This window comes from Cephus cinctus, unplaced genomic scaffold (assembly GCF_000341935.2).
Source record: "Cephus cinctus unplaced genomic scaffold, Ccin1 Ccin1_scaffold0695, whole genome shotgun sequence".
Taxonomy (NCBI): Eukaryota; Metazoa; Arthropoda; class Insecta; order Hymenoptera; family Cephidae; genus Cephus; species Cephus cinctus.
Genome location: NW_014333317.1, coordinates 296643 through 322932, shown reverse-complemented (window position 1 = coordinate 322932; position 26290 = coordinate 296643). Strand labels below are relative to the sequence as shown.

Sequence of the window (26290 nt, the reverse complement as noted above, 5' to 3'; positions counted from 1 at the left end):
AAAGGGGGGGGGGGGGGGAGAAGACTAAAAGCGGGGACTTCTGTGTGGTTATGGATAAAAAAGACGCTGAGCGTCCCCGACGTCGGGGAACCCCTCAAGTATCTGATAAGCAAGTCAGAGTAGACGACCCGTCCGAATATTTGTGGTAATAAGGAGCAGTTGATTAAATGGAATTAAATTTAATGCAAATTAAATAGGAATATCGTAGAGCGAGGATGACGGCGTCGCGACGCGTCCCGTGCGGACTCGACCCGCTTCATTTGCATTTTATTCCATTTCGTGAATTATGTCTGACGCGTTACTTGCTTCTATCACTTTATACCGCTACCGCTAATGCTATGACTTCCCTCGTCTGACTTGGAACGGACTTTAACTACTGCCGTAAGTCAAGGTGGTAATTCCATACGTTTCCCCGCCTTTGTTTTAGTTACAACAAACTTTGGTTATGCAAAAGTAAGTTTACAAAAATAAAAAAAAATTTGAATGGATCAAAAGTTGATAAAAGTGTAGACATTAAAAAAGCACAAATTGATAAGTGACAGGAATTTTCAAAATTATGAATTTTTCAAGAAGTGTCATTTCACAGTGCGTAATTATTCGGGAGCCGTTGAAATGGATTTTTTTTTTTATTACAAGTTGGAAAGTTCCCTCGTTACGTCACGAAAGGTTGTTTTACCTTCAATATGCCGAGGGGTATTACAAAGGTACATGGTATAACAATCCCTTCTGTTCCTAGTGTGGTTTTGAACTATCTGCCAGCACGATAAGTTGGAAACAAAAATTTCAAAAATTATTTATTCGAAAAATTGACCTCGTAAAATCCACCCTAAACTCCTCCTAGCCCTCTTTACACGAGCGTAGTATATGGTCACAGAATTATACATAATATAATACACGTCCAGTTCCAAGTGTGATTTTCTTAAAAAGTGCATTTACAATAAATCAGTACGTATGAATTTACCACGACAGACCGATAGACTATTATTTGACATACCGGGTAATAACACTGTACAATACAGTACAATAGCTAATGGCAATACAATAAGGTGCATCGAACTGCATAGGAAGTTCTTCAGTAAAATCCGGAAGTGCAGGGATAGCGCACGAGGGTTCAAATACAAATGTTGGATTTTACTGGTAGCGGATAAGTAACGGGAATGCATTCACAGCACACGCACGTTCTATACGTGGGTTTGTGTCCGTGCTTCCGTGCAGCGGATGAACACACCAGTGAATTTGCATTGTGGCTGAGCCCCCCATGTTTGAACGTCCTACGCCAGTGCTTGTTCTCCCTCGTATATATAGATATACGTAGCCTTGGTACAGAAGCAAGTAGGTATTCCCTGTACGTGGGCGGACACGATTGAATCCCACTAAATTCGCCATTTTCCACTGTCCCCGGTGTCTGATCATTAAAGTCTTTACCTCCTTTCCGTAAATTGTACATTTATTTCGGAAAATTTTTTTATGGAATTTCGTGAATCGCGTTTCTCGAAAACAATAGACATCACGCGTACAGGGGGTGTTGCTTCAATTTCTATAGGATCCCGTGGATTAGCAAGGTAATTAGGGTCTCTCGTTATTTATTGCATTAATTAGCAAGGTAATGAACTAATGCATTTCGTCCGTCTCATTAACCGATTATCGCATTTTGGTATTCCCGATTTTAGAAAGCACCAGGTATCCGCATTAAGATTCATCGTTACGTAAATATCGAGCAACGTTATTGGTACGAGTATACGTGCCCATCGAAGCCTGTACCAGTGTGCGGGTTGTTCGGCCTGTTAATTAGGAAACCCTAATGAGTTTCCTGTTGTCAATAATCCACCGAGAGATGGCGTTTCTGGCTGCTATTACGCGTTCCAGGATTCGGGATTCTCGAACCGATATTGTTCGAACGTTCGAACAGTCCCTGCCAATGGCGTCTGCAAATCTACTTTCTGTGTTTCCCTTTATTTGCCGTCCTGATACGTTGGCAGCCCCGTTCTGTTTGTCGTATGGCTTTGGGTTCGTATACGACGCGGGCGACCGGATATACTGGTTTGGTTACCCGTTCGATTTTTGGCAACAGTTATTTAGCTAAGAGTTTCGAAGGTGACTGTACCTTCAATTGAAAGGCCATGCGTCGTCCGGTACGTTGGGTTAATATAATGTAGACACAGTAACAGATAAGCAAGCCTTCTCGTAACTCCTAGTTATCTTAGAAATAATTAAGCTTCGAGATAATTAATGGGGAATTCATTTGTTAATTAACCCTGTTAATTAATCCTGGATTAATTAGCGAAATAATATCGTCTTATCATTCGCCTTATCGAGAGGCTTTATAGTGTATCGGTCGTTACGCACTTGCGCTAATTTCTCTGTAATTAACTGTACTTCGATTGGGTCAATTAATCGTGTCGATTAATTATCCTAATTAGGCAGATATCAAATTGCCCCAATGAACCCCCAGTGGTAGCCAAGATTATAATTATGCCAATTTTATAATCAGTTCATGAATTTTATCCGATTTTTTCCAATATGTCAAATTTTATTGAAATTCACGTTGCTGCGATACTTTCGTTTCAACCGTAAAACGTGTTTCTGTACAGCCCATAAAAGCCCCTACGATCCTCAAAGTTTTGGGACATTCAAATTTACTGAATGACTGCACCTGCATCTGCACGCACTGGCACAACGATGCACCCACAATCCACTGCGCGTGCACGCATATTGAGCTTTATGGTGCGTCGGTGGGTACGAGGGTGAGTACATGCAGGGGTGGTACTTACCAGGATTCAAAGGGGGGTCGAGGGGCTTGAGCGCCTTGTAAAGCTGCAGCGTACGCAACCACTTGAATCGTACTCTCAACCCCTAATTAACTCGGGATATTGACTGGACCAGACACAGTGCATAGTACAGCTGCGCCAGCGTCATAACGCATCCGGCTTGTAGGTGCATCCCCGTGCTCGGATGCAATTTCAGGGTGAGATACTCGTAGGCTTAGGAGTACGAGTGATAACGATCGTGGAATTACGAGGAGACGAATAAAAAAAAATGGGAAAATAGAAGTTACCTACGGTCATATTAATAAAAAAAATTGAATGACGTCACTTTGTAAAATTTAACGGTTGTTTTTCTCCTTCTCGCTCTTATCTGGCACGTGGAGATAATTTATCGAAAAATTGTTCGGACAAATTTTCACGATTTATCGTTCAAAAAAGTGTTCAATGTGTCTCAGTCCTGCCGAGAATGTCCGAGCATATTATTTACAGTGACGCACGATGCACCAGCATCCCCGTACGTTGTGGCAGAAGAAGTTAAATAAATTGCACGTTATAAATTTGTGTATACTGTTAAAAAAAAAATTGTCGCAAAATAAACAATAGTCACCTGAACTATTATTTATTCGCAACTGCGGCCCTGTTAAACGTACCATTTGCACCTGGTATGTGTATATTCATTTATGTCCGCCTTACTGCACTCTTATGCACCAAAAGTGCAAACTGCAGTTTGTATGGGTATCCATGCATCTGGTCGATTTGCATTTCATGGATTTCGCATAAATTTCATCGAATTCCGTACCCTCCCCTCTTATCCTCCTTTACATCGTTGCCCCATAAAATTCCTCTGCCCTTTTTTTTCTCACCATAGACGAAGCAATACGCCAGTCAATAGGACTTGCATACGGGAACTTTATTATGCATCGATGCCAAAAAATGAATGCACTATATTTTATTACTCACCACTATGCGTAGTAGGGTATATATTGAATGCTGAATCCTGCACCCATGACGTCACTGTCACGAATTCCTTTACGAACGCAGGAATCTGGCATTTCAGCACACCGGTATTTCCGGGCAGTACGTGAACGTTCTGCACCTGCACCTCGTACTTTTGCCTGACGACTGAAATCAAAAGACAAAAATAGAATTTACAAAATTTTTCAAAAGTAAAAATTTTTATTTTTTACATATAACTTTTTTCGCAATATTTTCACATTTTCATTACAACCACCACCTGAGGTCCCTATAATATAAAAATCCCACTAGAAATGGATCTAAGCGACTAAGGGTCTCGTGGGAGTTTGAAATCAAAGAATGGCTCTGGACGTCAGGGCCGGTGAGTGTTGCGAACGTCCGTGAGCGTCTCAGGCCGTCCCGCAAGCAGCCTTAACTCGTTAAACGCGATAAGTGATTCTTGGCAGGTTATCGGGAACGTTAACCGCGCCGGCACGATGCCTGCGAATAAAAAGGAAGTGAAGAAGGCAAGCAAGGCCATTTGGCTGGCAGGCAGGCCGGAAGTGGGTGGTTAGCGAGAGGGTGGCTGGGCCGGGAGGAGTCTGAATCATTTATCTGAAGGGTGAACGTAACTTGGCGCGATTCGTATAGAAGCGGTATGGCGGAAATCTTGATCTTGGCAGTCGGCGTCGGTTTGTTAGCCATTCCAGTCTTGGTAAGGGGTGAGTTGCTTTTGCGAATCCGTATTGGTGCGTATCCCTTGCTATGTGTGTAAACGTGACGGCATAAGAGATTGGGACTCATCTATCTTCTAGACGTGGTGTAAACGTAGTTGGCGCTACTGGCTGTTCAGCCACCACAAAAATCATTCATCTTATTTTAAGCGAATCTGTAAGTGTCAATAGGTCACCCCTTTGGTACGGTCTGACATGCCACTGGTTACTACTACTGCCGTTAAGTCTAACGAGTAGCGTAGCCGTAATGCGAAACAGTCCAATTCGACTGAACGATACTGTACTTGATGTAACTAATTATTGTTGGATTGATTTTATTTTTTCAAGGAGGTTGTACCAATTTTTATTACTATCGATTAATGGCGGTTGCTGATTTTTTTCTGGTTCGGTTGGTAAATAATAAATTGCACTTTTGGGTGGACAGTCTGGTCACCACCTACCTGCTCTTACGCTCACTTCCCGTCCCAGTACACGACCGACGCTGTTCGACGCCTGGCATCGGTACACCGCCGAGTGGACGTCGTGCCTGTAACTTTCAGCACCGAACGGCACAAAGTACATGGAACCGTTGACCAGCATTTCGCGGATGTTCGGAATTGGTAACACTGGAGAACCGTCGCCCATGAGCCAGTCGACGCGCGGCGCCGGACTCCCGTGTGCTGAGCAATGGATCATGGCGCCGGTGTCATTTGAAAATTCGACGGTCGAACGGGGCTCCGAGACGAGAACTGGTCCTTGACTGTCCAGAACCGCTCCGCGTCCTGCAACATAGAAACACACAATTTTCGAGTTATAAATTGTTTATAGCGAGGCAATATATTTTTAAAATAATTTTATATTTTTTAGTCAACTGTAAAATTCTTTTGGGATAAAAATAATCAAAGTAGGATTCAGTGCACTTTTTATGCATTCCGAACTTGCCAGTGCAACCTCATGCAGGTTGCACATTATTGTTGCACTTTTACGTTAATACACGCATGTGCGTTCATCACTTTATATATTAAAATAGGGCTGCAGGGTTGGTACGTTCGAACGAGTGAAGTTAGTTTCGCTAAAGAGATGAAGGGATGTTGGGAAAAAAAATGGTGGGAAAAACTGCAGAAGGATAGGGTTAGAAAGATACGGTGGCTGTGCTGAGGCATAGATCGAGCACGAGAGGTGGGTGCTGGTTGCGGTATAGTGGTAGTAAGTGCATTATGCATGAACAGGCTCGATAAGCATGAATGTGGGATTCCACGCAGTCAGCGCGATAAGAATACATCATTGGCCAGTTCTCGGATGCACGTGTACAATTCAATGCAACGCCTGATGGATTTCCGCATACAGGGCGAGCGATAAAATTTTTATCAAAGCTTGATTTTTTTTTTAAATTTCACAGACACTTAAAAACGATTTCGAGATAGACATGTGTTTTTAGATCAAATAAATTAATATTCACAATAGTCAGACACGTCTGACGACGTACGAGTCCTTATCACTTCGTACTCCACGTACAACCTGACTCATTATTATTCTGCACCTGCAGCAAAGACAAAAAATTCATTTTCAAAAATTTCCCCCCGTCGCCGTATCAATGCACCCTGTATTCTCGACTCATATATTATGGTACACCCTGTACTGCCTTCCACTGGTTTGCAGCTGCAAGCCTTGGCAATGGGACAGACCATACTATACTACATTGTAGCACACTGTACCTTGGCGTACTATATGTATACCGTGGTCCAGTCAGGAGTCCCACCGGTACAGATGCAACTGCAGTTGTCGCACAGTCCCGTGCATTCTCGAGGGTTCTTGGTTAAAGGGATGCCGCCAGGATTGCACTGTGGAAATGCATTTGCATCTGGCGCACATGCACACCTACATAATGCACTCGTGTTCTACCAGGCACGTATTACGTACGGTTGTTACGTCTGCGTAAACGTTGCCCCTTCTACTGTTCCAACCCCTACTTGGCTACGTACGTACTTGTATACTATATTCTCTGTGTGTATATACATATGCATATATGCATTTAACCGTACTTACTGTATGTACATCTACTGACCCTTTACATATCGACTATAGCTATAGGTACTTGGAGTATAGTCATATATCGCATGTGCAGTACCACCCCCTTTTCACACCACTTTCCGGCCCTGTCCCCGCTTATACACCCTTCTGTGATTAATTACGGAAGTCGTTTCTGTCGCGACGACCGCGTGACGTCACGTTACGTGAATTTAACGGAAGTGCGCATCCGTCTTGGCTCAGTCGCAGACGCCACATCCGGTTTTAAATGAAAATGGATAAAAAAAAACATTACGAATAGCTTGGAACGTTCGGACGGTCATTGATATTAAAAAATTGATACGCGGAATTTTGCGGAATTTTTGTGTTTTCATTAACAGACGGAATTTTTCGAAAATTTCGAAAATTTCACTGGCATCCTTCTATCGATCTCGTATAACAATATTTCATAGGGGTGGATACTGACTATGACTATCGCAACTATTAAAGGCTATATTGGATGTTAGTAGATAGTTGCATTATACGAGGTGATATTTCTGTGGGTTAATGTTATTAATTATATTTGGTACCAGGCAAATATGAGAATAATAGTATATTGATAATATATAGTACACATAGTCGATGTTATAAAACGTGCGTAGGATAATTAACAAAATTTTCTATTATTCCACGGGGAAATTTCACGAGGGAAACTTTTCGAATTTCACTATGTAAATTCTCGGAAATTCCATTCATACGTTACACGCGGTAATACGGAAGCCGCGGAACTATGCTTCAATTCCTTTTTCATTCGAGTTTCCGGACTAGGTAATTGTACCAATTTTGAGATTTCTTTGTTCTTACTTTCTGTTGAAATCACGTTTCGTGCTTCCACGTTTACACGGTGCGCATCCGCGTTAAGTAAACGCAAATGGACCGCAAAGGCTCGACGCATTGAAAGGCCGCCTTAATGATTAATGACAGGGGCTGCTCTGTCTCCGGTACTATTACATGGTTTATGCTGAATTGGCAGGCTCACGCTGAATTGGACACGTGACTGTCGCGCCAGTCAGATGTTGGTACCAAACTAGCAACCAGAGAGGGTGGCGCCACCGTCGGTAGTACCCAGCATCCCATGTATTCAAAGTGTGAGCTAAACTGTAGATGTCGCTTTAGAATGCGCCCAGTTACTGACATCGTAAGTAAACGTGACCACAACTGGAAGTGGAATTGGCAAAAGGCGGTGAACATTTGGAATTGCAAATTTCGAAAATCAATATACGAGAACCGTGATTGGTTTCGACGTTTGCGTAACTGTATTTGAGTCAGTAATTCTTATTGTCGTATTTCTGACCAACCGAAGACGAGCGTTAGAGATCGAAGGTGTAAATTGAAAAGCTGATTGGAAAATTATCGATGGATAAAATTACTTGAGGAGAATTGGCGGAAGTGGAAAACGAAATCGAACGGAACGAAGAGAAAATGGCAAAGGGTAAGAAGATGCCGGATTCTAAGGGACGTTAAGAAGGGTTGGAAAGTGCATTCCTGGGATTTAATCCCGAGGGTGGTATAGCCGATCTGGAGTCTGATCGTTGGTAATTCCGTACCTTATGCCAGTTGGTATGTCTAGCACCCTTATGGAGTGAGGTATAAGTAGTAGCGACGGATATAGATATACATGGGATATGCTATTTCACCCCTGTATTATCGTTCTGGATCAATTCCGCGATTCCGTAATATCGTACAACTTCACGTAAATTGATCGTAATGGGTACTACGGGCGGAATGCGGCAATTCCATCATCTTCTGGCTCCTCGACTTACTCAGCGTCACTAAATTCCATATATTATACACATATATTGTATACATATATATTCTGTATATATAACATATACTTTTATACATAGTTACTACACACCCTTCAGAAATCATCTTCGAACCCAGCCCTCCCTTTGAGGGTACAACCCTTGATTTCGTCGCGCGTCGAGTAGTCTGCCAATCAACCCCTCGAGATCGTCCCCATGTCTACCCGTTCAATTCCTACAGGAGCAATTTCATTTTTAATATTCTTTCACAATGAGAGAAGAGAAATTTTTTTAAGACAGATTTTATATAGGATAATAAGTCCTTGTACATTTTTAAAATTATTAACCTTCTTGCCCGTGTAAAAAAAAACCTACCCTCATTCCGTTATCACCGGAGTTCAGATAACCAAAGTAAAACTGCAATTCCGTCTACTTCCCAGCGGAAGTAACTTAAAGCTTAACACATCAGACACTCGAAGTCTGCAGACCACTGGCCACTACTACTACTGCTGCTACTCTTAGTATCGGTGATACTAGTGTACTACTGGTGGCCCTACCAGTGACGTCATTGTGTACCGGCGCAAGGAACGATTCTCTGGCGAATCGTTTACGCGAAAGTTCCTAGGGACTTTTCTCATGTGTGTTAGCACCCGCTTCAAAGTTACTAGAGAGATCCGCTAAGTTACAGCGATGATGGTAGGTTGGCTTTCAGCTTTCTAGCTACTTAGTTAGGGTTTTCCTAGCGGACATAAGTTCTTTCGGGAGCTGGCCAAGTTGCTTAATCCTCCTCTTAGCGGCGTTAATCTTCCCGAGTAATACGAGGCCATTTTCCACCCCTCTCGCCCCTCTGGTACCTTCGAGAACCTTCTTATACCCGTCTGGTTACTATGACTCTTGAAACTTCCTGTAGCCACCTCGGGGCTTGACTCTCCCCTGGAGTTCGGCTTTCTGAGTCTTCCCGAAGCTTTAAAGCTTCCTTCCTTTGACATGTAATAATTCCACGCCATTTTGCCTCACCAGCGCACCCCTTCGGGACGCCAGCGAAGCTCAGCACTCATCAGGTCCTGGGCCCTTTGATTCTTCTCTTTCGTATCTACTACTGATCCTTGTAACTTCTAACAAGTTTTTCTATCTTTCAATTTTTTTTGCCAGATAAATCGTACAAGGCTTCTTTCTTCTTCGAGTTTTTTCCTTCGTCGTTTCTTTGATCACCCTGTATATTCAGAATCAAGTGCAAGTCCTTGGAATACACGATGAAAATGCTACTCTGTATTCAGTGCAGATAACCATGATTTATTGGAGGAAGAAATAAAAAAAATAATAATAATGAAGCAGCGCCACTCCGGATACAGGAAGTTTCAAAAGAAGATTACTCCCGCCGATGGGCATATGTGCTCCGTTACGCGTATGTAAATGTAGATTCTTATCGGCAGCTGGAAAATACGGATAGTCGTGTTTTGAAAGTTTGCTAATCCCACGAGGCGTTCCATACCGAGACTCCACGTAACCAATCTACCGTGTGTACCAACCTATTCGATGTATTTCCACTTTCCAACCTAAAGGGCTCATAGCCGAAAATGTCGGCAGCCCTTAGGGCCCTCTACGCCTATATACTTTACTGTAGCATATACAGGTGTACGTAGCATCGACTATCCAGGGATAAGTTCGCTTCCCGGCGCCGTTTCCGCAGTGGGTATTGATTATTCAAATCGGCCATCAGTACGTAGTGCGAGGCCGTCGGGAACGCGGATCTACCACGTACCCTTTACGCGAGATTTAATCGACGAATTAATCTCCATAAATGTGTAATCTACGCGAGCGGCGCGCGTACCGGATTTTTCGCGAACCAATAATTCCGTCTCGTGATAATGGACTGACTTCGCAACCGAGATTTCGGGTCGGATGACGTTTTAATTTTGATGATCGATATAAGGAGAGGACGGAAAGGGGAGGCTCGGGACGGAGGGGATTGAAAAAAGGTGAAACCACCCCTAAACGTCATCCCTTAGTCCTCATTTCCTCCGTCGACAATTTTCACGTCCTCGGAACGCTCGCGCACATTTTACTCTACGTGCAATTTTCCAGGCAATTAAGGGAGCGCTGGGGTGACGCTTTGAAATTTTCGAAGGGCTCATAAAAGAAGTAAAGGAGAAAACCCGGGGGTGACGTTAGCTCAAATCCTCTTCGTCCTCGTTTCCCAAGAAAAGGAAATTCGCGAAATGGGGGAAAAAAAGAGAGAAAGACCGGCGGCAGGGGGTGGGCTGGGATTTTTAAACGACCCTTAAATTTTTTTCGGTACTTCTTACCCCGAAACTTCGTTTCTAAAAAATATTTCTCCTCGAACGCAGTTTAGGTCAAAGGGTAGGAACGAAGATGACGAAAAAAAAAAAGTCTAAGAAAAAATTGCCCAGAGGGTTTATGCTAATCGAACTTTGACAAAAGTTCGAGGACTAGTTGACCCAGAGCTTTTCCAATGGCTTTCCACAAAGAGAAACGCCAAGGAGACGAGGAACAGGAAAGCAGGTAAGAAATAGGAAAAGGAGTCGAAGGGAGGAGGAGGAGGAGGAGGAGGGGGGGCAGGGGGGCCAAGAGCAAGAAGAGAACCTCTTCACGGCTATTAACTTCACGATGGAAAATCCTCAGTGACACACGTAAACATCCCTCGGCCAGCTAAATTCTCCGCCATTTTACTTAGCTTATTTCTCACCCTCTCTCATCGTGATCAGCATCCCTCCCCCGACTTCCACCCACTCTATGTTCACCTAGCTATAAGAGTAAGGGAAATCTTTGGTAAGATGAACTGTACTACAGTGTATAGAGTGTTCGAAATATATTAGGACCATCCCCTTTAATGACCTTTAACCCCGGTCAATTGCTATGGCCTTTGGAAGTCATGTGCGCCGATGACTTCTTCTCGAAGGATACCCATAATTCTAGTCACTCATCCTGTACCCCTAAATTTTGCCTATTGTAATTTCTTCCTGATTTACATTAGTTTTAATGAAATTCCAGGGATAAAGCTGGTTATCAGCGAGCACGATTGTTTTATGTAGTTTTAAAATTGCACAAAGGCTAATCGGCATGATATTAATTTTAAGATACTTTTCAATTGTCCGTATGTCTGTCTTTGAAAACGTTGCGTGTAATTTGATTTTGCGAAATGCCTTTCATTCCTGTGCATTTTTTATGTGTAACAAAAGGTACAGATCGTTAGGTACGGTTTGCTCGTTAGAAGTTTCAACAGGGAAAATAATTTTGACGTGGAAATATTTTTCTTTGTGCTGCAGGTTTGCGCCTTGGTTCGTCTGCTGAGTAAATTTGCCTGGGCTAATTGTGAAAGGAGCGACAACGCGAAAGCGCGAAAGTTGAACAATGGCGACTCGATCAAACGTACAATTGCGCGAACGTGGTCAGTAAACTGTTGCGATCCAACTTTTCGAACGTACTGTACTTGCTGGTGTTTTTATTAGCAACAAAGAGTCACAGCTGTTAGGAGAAATGCATTGTTTATATTTTTTTAGGTTTTTGCTTTTTTTTTTATTTTTTTTTTTTATATTTCAGGCACACCTGATCACGTGACAAAGTTCGATTAGAAAACGGAAACCCGTTGTGCCTAATTTCTATAAATAAGTCTATCGATCTCACAGGTACGTGGTACTGGCCAATCAATGCACAGCATCCTATTTTATCGGACCAATGAGGACCGAGTTTTATCTTAAATTTTCACGAGGTCATCGATCCGTCTGAGTTTTCAAACCGCGACTGAAATAACGTAGAAAGTTATCGCGATGTGTATCGTTATAAATGAGGCTTAAGGGAAATGCAATTTTTTTTCCTTTTCATCTCGAATGAAAATTCATGCAAAATTTGGAATTTACATTAGGTTACGCGAGTGGTCTGTTGTGAACGTGTTCAAAATTACCTTGACAGCCGCGACGTAAACTATTGAAAACTCGTCAATTGAAGTTCGCGTATAAATCATAAATTCGTTAAAGCCACAAGTTTCAGCGGTTCTACATTATTGCCCCATGTTAAAGTGCAGTCGTGCACTGTAGTTACAGCTATAGTGCGTTTATACTAACTCTGGTAATGTTGTTGACAAATTTTCAAAAGTCGTTCAACATGTGAGCTGCTGCAGGAAATTAAGTTAGACAATTTATAAAAGCACAGAAGCCAGTTCAAAAAGCAATTACATTCGCTAAGAGAGAAGTATAGTACAATAATAGTTTGTTTTTTTTTTTCAATTTTTAATTGTGATTCCCGCAAAGTCATCAGTTTCGACAACGTTTTAAACGCTTCTCTTTAATTGTGAAAAATTCGCGAAAGAGCTTTTTATAAAAGTAAATTCAACGTCCCCCTTCCACCCCAACCCTAATCAGTTCGCTAACCTCCAAGGGAGAGTAGAAGGGAACTTGTCCTAGAAAATGTTTTTTTTTGTCGGTCGGTTGCCACCCTACATATGCCGCGCGAGATGTATAAGGCACTTTAATTACGACGGATTTTTTCCCACAATTCTCACGTAGCTATTAAGTCTTTTGGGCTTTGAGCTGAAATTTGTGTCGCTGTATTTCGGAAATTTTCATCACCTTCAGCGAGAAATTACGTGAAAATTGAAGCAAAAACTGGATGGAAAATTAAGGGATGGTAAGGATGAAGTATTGATTTTCCTTCTCAAGCCAAGCAGATTTTGTACCAAAAAGTCACGAGGACCCAAAAAAAAAAAAGTAGAATAAGTTGGAAATAGCTCTAATTGGCAAAGTCGAAACAAAAGGACAAAATAAGATAGAGCGCATGCTCGAAAATAAAAGTTTTAAAAATAGAAAAATTTTATAGCGCGTATAATAACTTCATTTATATTCATGGGTGACGTCGTTTGATACGGCCCTGGATTTATCTGACCATCCGGTATCTGCATCTTGTTATTTTTTTTTTCGGCTCCGGTCAGAAAATGCAAAAAGGAATGAAAAGCAAACAAGAAAAACTTCTTGCTCTAAAGCAGCGAGGGAGTCGCTATATCCTCCCTCTCAATAATTCATAACCGTGATCGATTCTTCGTTTATTTTTCCCAGACGCCACGTAGCTTCTCACTTCGTCAACTTTGGTCTTTCTGCATTTTTTTTTTTACAGATTTCAAACACAAGTCCAATTTTTCCATCCACCTTGCGACCCCCAACCTTCACTATCGAACTTCCTGTATCGCCTATTCAGATAAAATAATAAAAAAAAGCTTTTAAATAATTATTCAATTCCTCATTTACAATCTTATTCGTTTAACTACATCAATAGGTTCCCATCATCAATAGGGACGAAGCTGACGGTCGACAGGGAGGCTACCCCATAAGATGCTAAGATTGTCAAGCACGTCTACCAACGTTGATAGCCAGTATCAAGGGAGCAGGTAATACGTATGACATACACATTGGTTTTCACGTAGATAACTATGTGTATATACGAGTATATAATCAAGAAAGCCGAACATCTGTCTGGGTAGCTTATCACTGGCACTCATGAACACGCTGAATTAGCATAATGCCGTCGTCGTCGGCGTCGGCGTCGGCGACGTCGAGAAAGCGCAGGAACCAGTGCGGGAGTCGAGGAACACGACGTCGACTCTTCAGGATACTCGAACGTAGCGATACAATGGAATATCGAGCGTAGTTAGAAAGGCGAGTAGTGTGCAGGGAAAGGAGGGAGATGACATCACACTGACACGAATACCTTACACGGAGATAGACCAGCGGTATAAGATAGGGGTTGGAACCACGGACTGAAGGGTGGTTAGTCGTGTTGGTCTGTCTTTGGGGAAAATGTAGGAAGGTATACAGTAGAAGGGTTGACATTGTTGACGATTGTGGGAAAAGGGAGTCGAAAAGATACGGGGGTTGAAAGTGAGAGGGTGGTAGTGAAAAAATGTGCGCTAGGGGATGAAAATGTTGTGAATGCTTTTAGAGATGCTGGTTGCGGGTTAATCATTATCTTTGTAATTAACCGGAATGCCAGGGGTTGAAACCCCCTTTAGATTTTGTTTGTTTCCCTGAAATAATTTCTTTCCCACGTGCTCCCAGTAGATAATGGGAATGTTAGTCAGACGTCGAGGTTGAAATACACTGTAGCTCCCTTTATTACAGCTACCGGGTGGTCCTGCTAGAAATTGATGATTTTCGTCAGACGTTATTAGGAGTGGAACAAGGGGGTACCCACGACGTCGATTTAGCATGGATGCGAACCTTTGAAGATTTCTGAAGTGTCGGTAAATGTCGATGCATTTTTAATTTCGATTTAGATATGGCCGATTAATTGTGGAAATTTAAGTGGAATTTTCTAATCGTAATGCTAGTTGATAGGGCGATGCAATTCGCAATGAATTATTTTGAAAAATATTGTGCACCCTTTATGATTTGATCCACATAAAAAAGTGCACCCCTCAATGACGCTATATGTATATATATTTATATATATAGTAAAGTGCCGACACTCATATTGTTCATTATATGGCATCTATCGTTAATTATTGGAAATGTAATTAAGTGTGCAGCTGCATCGCGTGGCGCGAATGCACTTCTGCTTGTACTTCGTATTTTCAGGATGCATCGTTGTATATACCTACTACACGGTAACACAGTTTCATAAAGCTAACCGAAAGTTACTTTACAAGATGCATTTTCAGTTTGAATACTAATTGACTCGCAGTGCGGTGCAAGTCTCGAGAGTGCAAAAGGAAGTGCATAATTACGTATTGCAAACGAAGTGCGGCCGTTTAATTATTGTTTAGCTTAGAACGTTCTTAGTTCGTATTAGTTGCGTTAGGGTTTTACTGTGATGAAAATTGATTAAATGCATTTTCAAAATTGCTTTATCCAGCATGCCAGATGCACTTGCATTTTCTTCTTTGCAGTTCAAGAAACCGTTACCGCAATCTCTCATGCTATTCGCTGATTAGCAGACAAGTTTCTAAGGTTGTTAAGATGCATTAATATTAAAGTTGGGTTCCAGGTGCAAGATCACTCTATGCAGTTTCTCATTATGCACTGTGTATCGGGCGTGACGTCACACCCATCTACGCCGCCGTAGATAGTTTCGTAGTTACTGGATGGTAGATAGGAGATCGTTGATAGTGGATGGGATGCTGGGTTATCTCGCGCCTATTTGCACGATAGTACCTGTTTCCGATTAATCAGCTCACCGGATTTAACGCAGCCTCACGGCTTATGACGTCACTGCCGGTGTAGGTGCACATGGTGCATTACGATGGGAACCAAAATAACAAGGCGACAACGACGAAACGTTGTAATTCGGTAATATTCGAAAATGCATTTTTGGATTTTCAAAGTTAATTAATACACGTGCGCAATACAAATATTTATTTTATAAGTTATTTAATAATCTTTCTATAATTTTTAGGATTTCGTAAAATTTCAAGTCAATCTTTCAGACGACGAATTAAATTCGGTAAAAGTTTTGACTTTCAAAGTATAGCAATTATATTTATTTTTTATTTTGATCGATCGTCATACGTAAATACGTTTAAGCAGAAAGTATTTATTTTTTTTTATAACGCGACTATATAGGGTGGCGAAAAAAGTTGGTGAATCAGGTAAAACGAACGACTGCTACGAACGGATATGGAAGCGTGGGAGGGAAAAAAAAATGTGTGGCGTCGATATAAAAGAGGGCGAAATGAAAAAAGGGGCATCCAACAGCGCGAGAAAGGCAATAAATTCGCGAATGTGCGAAAGTTGCAATATCTAGTCGCAAAAAATTATTAACGAATTGCGAGAAGCGTCCGGGTGCATTAAGGATTAAAATGATTAAAAAGATTGTTGCGTTATCGGCGAAAAATTGTGCAGATTTGTCAAAGTATTTTCGTAAAATAAAACGAAAATTGCATAAAGTCCTCCCGTGACCTATGACCTCGATTTAACGTTGGTGATAGTTGTGGGTGTGGTTTTGCAAAAAGCCCTAAATCAAGTCATACCCCCTCCTGCCCCCTCCTGCATCATTTGCAATTATTCCCAACAGGACCGGTGCAATTGTCACGTGGAATTTACTGGATTTTCTGTATTTTCCCATTGCTTCGTGCTATTATCAGTATTTTTTATTTTCATTAGATTCACTACACGTGCACGTACCGATGCATGCGTTTGAATCTGTATTATAATGAATATATGTATTACATAATTTCCACATGTTTTAAATTGCTTCTGCTACCATTATAATTGCATGGAATTTTCTTTGGAAAAAAATTCAGTTCATTCTCAGACATACTCACTCACTGACAGGAGTGAAAAACATTTCCACTAGAAATTTATTGAAAATAAAATTGATCCTATTTCGAAACAACGATAACGAGTCTTTATTGAGTTTTCACGGAAAATTACCATATTCTAGTAATACTATAATACAGTGTAGGATATCATATATTCGATAATGCACTGACCAAAGTATTTTTGTTCACCCCCAATTTATCTTCACCCCTAAAGTCATTCCAGTGATGTACCCCTTTTTGCCCACACCTATCACCCCGAAGCAGATAGATATAGGCGTGGTACATGAAATTTTTCAAATAAACTTTTTTTCTCCCAGAAATTACATTTCGATCGTAACTACCCCTGAGGCTACTCATGCCCACGAAAGCACAGGCACACATGCAAAAATAGGTTACACGACTAAGAGGGTGGATACCGATACTGCGGTTTTCCAATTTCTGTTGTTTTTCTCTCGACATCTTTTCCCCCTACTTTCACAATTTTTGTTTTGTTTTATTTCTCTTTATTATTAATCCAATTTCCCGACTAGTTAAATTACTATAGTACGCACACGGAAAACTCCAGAATCCATACCGATCCACATATGCACGTACGCAGCATAATGTGTGCATACTAATCAACACTGAGTAATCTACTTATACAAATGAAAACACGTATAATTCCCAGTGCATAATTAATTATCTATTAATTCATCCGCCGCACATAATTACAACTGTAATCTTCAAATTTACCTAATTAACAATAATATATTAAATATTCACGAATTAACATGATTCATAATTTCCATGTTTATTCGAATAAAATCTATAAAATAATATATATATATATGTATAATATATCATAGCGATAAGCGGAAGGGTTAAATCCGTTACGTGTGCAAGAGTCCATGAAAGCATCCAGGGGTCGTAACGGGACTTGCTGCTCATGGGAAATTTTTGTCGCTAACGACAGGGGCGTATCAGACTCGCATATTAAGGGCGGTTCTTCTCTCAATGAATATTCCGAGGGATTTCAAAACTCCAAAGCTCCTGTGTGCCGAAGCAGGACATTTGCGGATTCACCCGTATGAAAGCTCCGCTTATCCCGGTTTCCACTCATATATATATATATATATATATAAACCACCAGGGAATTGAACAAGTACGTGTTCACGTATATATGTACCCATATGCAAATACGTACAAAACGAACACACGTCCGAATCCACAATCTTGGCCAGTATCGGTGGATATTGATTGCTACGTGGACTTGACAGGTCAGTGTGGCAAGCGCCAGTGTTATTAAAGCAGCAACGGCGTCACGGGGCAAAAGGGGTGAGAAAGTAGTAAGGGTATGAGAACGGTCAGACAGACATTTTTCAAAAAAAAGAAAAAAGGGTCAGTGACGCAATAAAATAAAACAATTTTTATCCCCCTCAGAATAACATACCGTTTTTGTTTTCTTTGAAATCGAATTTTGTACTCTTGCGTATAGTATTTTCATCTTACTATGGCCATTGTTAATGGCCTACACGACCCACAGTGTGAGGAGAGCATAAGAGCCAAGAATCTGTAGGTGATAAAATTCCGTATAGGGAAATGCACGCGGTCGAGTGACTGGTGCATATAGCGGGTGTGCTTTGTGAAATTGCCTGTATAATATTATGTCGCCGATAACGCCTGTATTCAGGTAGCTATAGGTATATACCGGGTTTATCTGTTATCTATAGTGATATTATATCTATATTGGATGGATGGTACGGAGCTTTAAGGCGGATCCATAGTGCAAGTTAAAAGCTCGGGAAAGTTTGAATAATCGGGTATATATGGGGTCTAGGGCGAGAACTAGAACCGTGAAGGAGTTCGGAGAAAGGATAAGCAACCCCCTTTCTCCTTTATCTATATGTATATATATTGACCCCCCGCGGAAGAGGTGAGTTGGTGTATGAGTATTGCGTGTATTATAGATTTACATTGGCGCTTACACTTACAGGGTTACAGGATGGAGCTTTAAAGAAGTAATTAGTATCGTCTCGGCGATTCCTAATTAATTTACTCTTTAAGCCTATGAACAATTATTCGAGTCTCTCTGCGATGAGTTCAAAGGTCAGGAGCGCGCCGCTACGATTCTTGTTTACTTCGTTTTCCCCTTTTCTCCTTTTTTGTATATTCTTGATCCTTATTTTTTTCTCCCTTTCGTTTTTTGATCTTCTGTCTTCGGTCGTCATGCAAAACGAGAATCGACGCTAGACGTCGCGGCGTCGATGTCGTCCCTTGGGCGTTCAAAGGGTTGGAAAAAATGGTGGAGAGAAAACTTGAGATGAAAAAAGGACGAGGGGAATAAGGAAAGTGGCGGGACGGGAGGTCGGACGTAAATTGAGGCAAAAGAGGTAAAAAGTATAGGAAAGACAGTCGGTGTCCTTCTGAGCGATTCGGGTGGTTCGAGGGTGGCTACAGACACTGAGGGACGTGGAAATGCGGAAACGAGTGGAACGTCGCAATCGTTGGGAATTCCCGACGATGGAAATCGCCTCGAGGTTTATTCTTTGTCGATAGTCACCCTCTGCATATAGAATCTTTCTTCGTTTTCATTTTTACCTCCTTTAACAGTTTTTTTTTTTGCGTTGCTTTTTCGACTTCCCTCTTTATTATCGTCCTGATATCATATTTCTTTGGCTGATACTGTACGTAGGACAATGTTGTATGAAAATATGGATAATTGTGGATATTTTTATGGACTTTTCAAGCTGTAATTTTTTAGGGTTTTGGAAAAAATGAAACTAATTCAAAAAAAGGTTCAATATCAGGGACTCAATAAAGGTTCATGAAAGGGACTCAATATCCCGTAGCACATCTGTTCGTTGGTGCATCGATGCATTTTATTTTTCCCTTTATTTTCTCTCCTTTCTTGCTCTTCCAATTACTGATGGACAATTTAGCTTGTATAGCGAAACGTGGACCAAGGTGTGAGTTTTCATCGGAAACGTCAATTCCCATATGCATGTAATTCGCGTGGGCAATTGATTCATCCAGGGGAGTTGGTATAGTTACCTACTGGTATAGTGAGAATTATGTTTAGCAATAAAAAAATCCTGAATCTTGATTATTTTATAAAAAGAGTTATTCGACGTTATATTTTTATGAATTAAACAAAAAATTATTTATTTATAAAAAACACTGGTAACTTTTTCAGAAATCTGTGGAGTCAAATAGGATACATTGTATTTGGCTACTATACGGGTGGAAGTGTTTACGAGTGCTGCCGTATATAAATTTGTAACATTACAAATAATCGTTATATTCGATTACCTATATGCATAGTTGCATTTATTGCAATATCCAGTTTGGCAAAAATGTAGGCCGTCAGTTTACTAGTATATCTGTGTTACCGACGGGTCATCGATGCATCGGCGCATCCGCACTGGACTTTTTGACTTCTCGACCCGTTATATATTTCACGCGCTATATGCAATGCTTTTTCCTTCGCATTTCATCTCGCTGACTGCCATACCCTCCCTCCCTCCCTCCGCCCGTCTGGGTAACCACTTAACAATTTTTCATTCCACCCGCTGCACCGTTGCACTTCTGACCAATCGAAACTGGCGTCCGCTCTTGTCGGTGCACCGATGCATCGCGACTGCATTTTTCTCAAGCGATAACGCGCCGAACTCCAGGCGGTAATGATCAATCCTGCAAAGACTTCAGAGATTGCAGTAGTGCAGTCCAGCGCAGTGCAGCCATTTGCATGCAGTTCCATTGCACCGCATCGCCAACTTACGTTCCTAGGGAGATGCATTAAATGTGCATCGGCCACTTCGGTAACGATGCAACTCCAGATATTTGCACCAGCATTCATCGACTGTGGGAACCACTGGATACCGAATGCATTTCGTAGAAACTGCATCGGCCGAACTGCTTCGGCTTACGCGATGGATGCACTTCCAACGCATAATAATTCAAAATCGGCTCATTCGAGAAATGCATTATCCACCTTGGCCGTTATCACCCATCGCCATTGCCAGTGCTGACGTCAGCCGTTCACTCGATGCACTTCGATGCAACGATGCACCGCATGCACCTTAACGATTTCAATGCGTGATGGAGATATTGCAAAAATTTACGCACCAATGCAAATCTATCTGCAATTTTAATGCAGTTTACCATTCAGATTTTTGTCGCGCCGTTCAATCGCACGTGTTCATATATCCGTGACGAATTTCGTTTGATCTTTTTCTTACACAATTTTCTTGAAACTCCAAATAAAGTGAACCCCCCGGTTCTCCTAATAATTAAATTAATTTCGTTATTTTTTTAAAGCCACGGAATTTCGCGTTAGGGCGCGCGCGTTATTCGCATTTAATTCCGCGCAAGCTTTCCTCTCCCCGTACTTCAACAGTCCTTCGTATTATTTTCCAACCCCTAAATTACGACGACGTACTTCGCTGTGTGAAACGCGCTTTAAGTTTTCCCCGGGTCGCATAATCCGGATTATCTACTTATAGGACACACAAGGATCATCCCTCATCACGTCCCACCGTGAATTCTTCGTGCGCAACGGATATGACGTAAGCACGGTCATCCCACCTCGCAACAAAGGAACAATTGCGATCCTTATATTCCTCTGCCATACTTGTTTCCGCTTACAGAAAGAGAAAATTCCCACGGACATTAAATTCAAAGCTAATAGTAACATCTGAAGAATTTATAGAACGTCGTATACCTGGTAGTAAACTATAATTCGAGTACAGCTCCTTTCATTCGTAAGATCCTGCGGAGCGTCTAGGCAATTTTTATATGGAATTTCTTAATATTTAAAAGACGTATACCTGCTCTCTACGTCTGACTAAACGTATATTTTCTACTTCTTTGATAAACGTGTACAGTATATTCGTAATAACTATCAACCGAACCGTACGTTCAATGAAAATATATCCTCTTTCGAGAACTACCCTTATATGTGATTCTAATAAATCCTTACGGAGAATTGACAAATCCTCTCACCGAGCGACGGGTATCCTTTACACGTGATATCGCATAGAATCTAAAGCGCAAGGATCAAATTCACACGTGAATAGTCCTTCGGATCCTGCTGCAGACATTCGTATCCGTGAATAGGGCTGTGTATAGGTACCGACGTAGGTACCAGGGTAGTAAAACGTAAGATACCGAACCTAAATTCTCAAAGCAAATTTAACCGTATTACAATGGCAAGATTCCACCCTTGCCCTCCTTCCCACCCCCTGGCCGAGGGTGGCTGGCAAGGATCCCTAACAGAATTATTATCGATTCAGCGACGTCAGAAGGATTTCATTGCTGGCAGGATGTATGTGTCCAAGTAGTAGGTGACAGCAAAGCGCCAGATCAGAATACTCTGAGGTGTCCTTGGGATGCTGCGGGTACAGGCATTGTTGCTACAGCTACGTGCCCTGTGGTTCTTGTTCAACTTTAGTCCTGATTAGACGAAAGGACCGCGGCATTCTACCCTCCCTATCATAGCAACCCTTCTTACCCTAACCCAACCCTTGTTGTACCCTGGTTTCCCAGTTTTGGTCCAGGGGTCTGATGATCTTGCTCGTGATCCTCCATCACGTCGCTTCTCACAAGGATAATTCTGAATACGTTAATACATTAGCCTGACAGGACTCTCGGCCACTTAGGATGGATCTTATTTGATTTACGTACCTACCGGATTAACGTTCTGGGCTCCTGCCGGTCCTTTCGGATGCTGGATGTGTCGCGGGGGGATGATTTTCTCGGTATTATCCAATTCTCGTTCTTATAAACGTGACCTTTTTGATTAGGGGTTCACGGAGTGCGTGGATTTTCATGGGGGATCATGAGGATCTCATTAATCCTCGACTACGAATACCGCTGTACCTTCAATTGTAGTTAGAAATTTAACCATCCTGTTTGGGGGTTGCGAAACGGACGTAGCAAGTTCAACGTCTATTACCTTTAATCAAGATTCGATAAGCGAGCAGATTTTAATAAAATAATTATAATGATATTATTATATACGTGCGCAGAAAAATCAATAACTGCATTCATTCACCGATGCATTTTGTTTTTGTATATATATATATATATCTATGCACGTCACCTGACAGTGCAGCTATCGATCCGCGAATTCTTTTGATCGCACTTTTACCCTTGATTACTCGGCAGTTGGTACGACTGCATCCGCGCATTGCATCGGAAATGATTTCGTGCCCAATTAAACCATAGGAAACTCATCCCCCTCGTGCAGGGGCTGCTGCTGCAACCCCAGCCAACCAGCCATCCGCTCAACCTTCCAACCCCTTCAGCCCCTCCAATGCACTTACACTCCCGCGCTCTGAATGTGCTCCTACGTCTCTTACAACCCCCTACGTTAGCCACCCTCCACCACTACTGTTACCATCCCTAGCTGCTACTGCCAGAACCACTGCTATCAACAGTAAAGGCTCGTACAGGTCGCACCAAATCTTTTCATCCTCTCATGTATTTCTGGCATCGAGCGAGATTTCTCTGTCTATTATCCGTATTGGTCTAATCAATAAAATCGTATCAATTAAAGGGTTGGAAAAAATATCGAATTTTTATTTCTATCGAGTCACAATTTTTGTTTGCTTCGCCAAAACAGCTCGAGGGATGTTTCGTGGACGCTCTTTATTTCGACAATTCCATAGGACTCTTAGACGCGGTGGTACCCCGTGTTTACGGTCTGTGTTAAAGGGTGAAATTTCATGGGGCGGTTAGCGTGACCTTTTTTTTGGAAGGGACGAACTTCACTGAAGGAGGGTGACTTTTGACGAGGCACGATCCAGCAACTACGTGTCAATTCCATTTGCATTTTTTCGCGTGGAACGAGAGGGAGTTGAGGATGAAACCAATTGTTCGTGAATCCGATCTGTATGCAATATCCGAAGCAATTATTTGACAGTGAGCGAATACTAAAAAATTTTACACTGAAATTCCAGACGCAATTCCACGATTCTCGGAATCTGGAATTTCACATACATTTTTTGTTCTGCATTAAAAAAAAAACTCTTATACCATGAATCGTCGTTCCCAATTAACGCAACGACCGAGACTCATGGAATTGTCACACACAACTGGTCTCTACCTACAATTACAAATTATAATACACAAATCTAATTAGTCGAGAAAGCCAGACGGAGTGTTGGAGCAGTAAGGCAGTCCAAAGTTATTACAAAGTTTTGTAACCCTATTTCTGCGTGGAGTTGCGAAAGGGCGCCACAGTGTTACAAAATAGGTAACGGTACGAGATACGAATTTTTTTAATGCCCACATGAATAAATTTTCCAACCTAACCCAACCTAATGTAATCCAATCCATGGAATTTCAAGCTATCCAACCTACCCAAAGTAATGAATAATAATTATACACAGAGTGACAGATATCCTTGATAATACAGATCTGCAAACAATAAAGGATCCTCTGGTGCGACAAGGCTTGCCGATGATAACCGATATTACACGAAATAAACCGAAAGAAGCCTCCTGCCCCTTTACTCGGAGCTTCCTCGTGCAAAGCTAAACTTTTCTCGTTAACTGTTAATTCGAGCCGGAGGGTGCTCCTTCAATACGAGACGTATCAAGTGACTCGAACTCACGGCTTCTTAACCGGCGAGAGCATTTCTCCCAGGCGACACGGCTCGACATACAGAATGACGCAGCAGTCAGAGCGAGACGTCAGAAATGACGCGCCTGCTGACGGGTTAATTATCGACTCGATTCATACAAGAGCGACGTTACCGGTGCTCGGGAAAATTCACCCCAACTTAACCTAACCTAATCAGACCCTTACCTCTAGAACCCTTTTCTCTTTATTGCTATTATTATTATTATTACTCTTTCCGCCCCTCTTCATTTCCCTCTTTCTTCTTAGACTCCTGTACCCTCCCTCTTTCGCCATCACTATTTCTTCTCTCCTTCTCTTTTTCTCTTTTCAACTAGCTTCGCGTCTGCAACCCTCGTGCATGGCTTACTTGGGTTCTCTCTCTTTTTTCTCCTTTCATTGTCATTCGAGCTACGGCAAGTAGGCACGTACCTACCTGTGCCAGACAGACTGGTGCGAGTTGAGAATTTGAAGTTACGATTTTTTTTTTTTTTTCATTTTCAATTGGGTCACGATTAATGGCAAATTTTTTATCGTGCGATACTGTACTTCGGTTGGTAACTATCAATTGTGCTTTTTGGTGAAATTATAGTGTTATATCTTTGACGCAATCTATTTCTCGTCTCATGCTGAAGCGTTTAATTGTTGCTTGTTTTAATTAGTTTACAAACGGACGGCGCGCTAAGTTAATTCTCTGACCAGAACTAAACTCTCTCGCATGACGTACGTATAATCCAAAGGCTTACCTTCACTTAGGTAAATCGTCCGTAAACTCAACTTACAATTAGTGTAATTAAACGTGCATATGTATAAGCGGCTATAGACGTGTTTATATACGTAGGACAAATACATAAATTTTCATGTATTCACACTAGACCGATTCTGTATTTGTATTTGATATCGTCCAGAATTTCGAAAATTTTCTTTTTCCTATTCCATAATTGTAGTAGCTTTGATACTTGGGTCAAATTCATTTGTAAGGATTTTATGTTATATATACATATATAGTACATAGCACGCTGTATGAATTGGTATAAACATGAATAAAAACATCTTTTTTTTTTATATACGATGACTGATACGTCATAGAGAACTGTTTTCTAAAATATGTATATTTAAATATTATACTATAGTATATGCTTATATGATCTGTGCTGTCTGAAAATGTCTGGCTACAACATTAATCTCACTACTCTTGAATATTGACTATATCTTTCAATTCCAAACTATCACTATATCGTAACGTCTATCAAGTATCAATATTGATACCTTCAAGCGAATTATGGATTCTCCTTCGTTACGTTGGCTATACGTGACAGACATGATCCTAGTATCCGTGGGATTTGCTCGTGATTCGATTTGCTAACAGTTGCTTCCTATGTACCGTAGATTTATCCAGTCTTTCTATATGTACCAAGGACTACATATATATTATAGTAGAATAGTAGTTCGATACTTTAAGGTAAGTATAGTTATATCCAAAAGTGTATATACCAAGTATCCTGCAATCTTAGGACATATACCTTCTCAGTGTTGGTACTGTAGATTTCTATCGGGACGATAAACAGTCTAAGTACACGTTATAATAGAAAACATAATTTCAAGGCTCTTCAACTAACTTCGAGTAACCGAGGCTGAGCACGCACAGCCACGCAATTCCGTAACAATTCCAAGATATGAATTTCAATTAAAATCAATGCCGAACAAAGATCTTATATTTTCAATAAAATCGTTTAGCCAGTTTCCTTCTTTATAAACTCTAATAAAGCTTATGCATAAGAGTAGATACAGCCAAGGTATACGGAGCTGGAGTATTTCCAAAGTATAAGTAGGTTTTCCTTCCTTTGTCAAGTTCCATTCGGTTACCGCACTTGGAGCACGTGTACGTCGCAGTTGAGTGTCCATAAGGGTTCGCCAAGGATTTTCAAACTCTTAACGCTCATGTAACACACGTGGAAAAGCCTTAAAGCACACAAAAGCTGAGGCGTAAGTGTCGCTATGAAAATTTCTGAAATTGCTTTTCTTAGAGTATACATATATGAAATTCCATAATTTAGTGTGTCGGTACATGGAAATACGAAAAACTGAAAAATGGTAAAAATATTTGATTTTTCTAATTTCCAAATTCTATGGAATTTCATATTTTTTAACAGCTTGTGCTTCATTTTTGTTTTTCAATTT

General features: G+C 41.3%; 1 protein-coding gene and 1 long non-coding RNA gene across 10 annotated transcripts in view; one reads left to right on the top strand and one right to left on the bottom strand.

Moving 5' to 3' along the window:
• Positions 1-26290, bottom strand: part of LOC107270000 (Down syndrome cell adhesion molecule-like protein Dscam2) — an 83560-nt gene that overhangs the window by 28647 nt on the left and 28623 nt on the right. For all 9 annotated transcript variants that reach the window (XM_025087388.1, XM_025087386.1, XM_025087389.1 and 6 more), the window contains exons 3-4: positions 4894-5214; positions 3726-3887 (exon numbers count right to left, since the gene is read on the bottom strand). In XM_025087388.1, coding sequence (XP_024943156.1) covers positions 3726-3887; positions 4894-5214 — 483 coding nt within the window. The remainder of the gene's footprint in view (positions 1-3725; positions 3888-4893; positions 5215-26290) is intronic.
• Positions 1-26290, top strand: part of LOC112494673 — a 47012-nt gene that overhangs the window by 12223 nt on the left and 8499 nt on the right. The window lies entirely within an intron of this gene.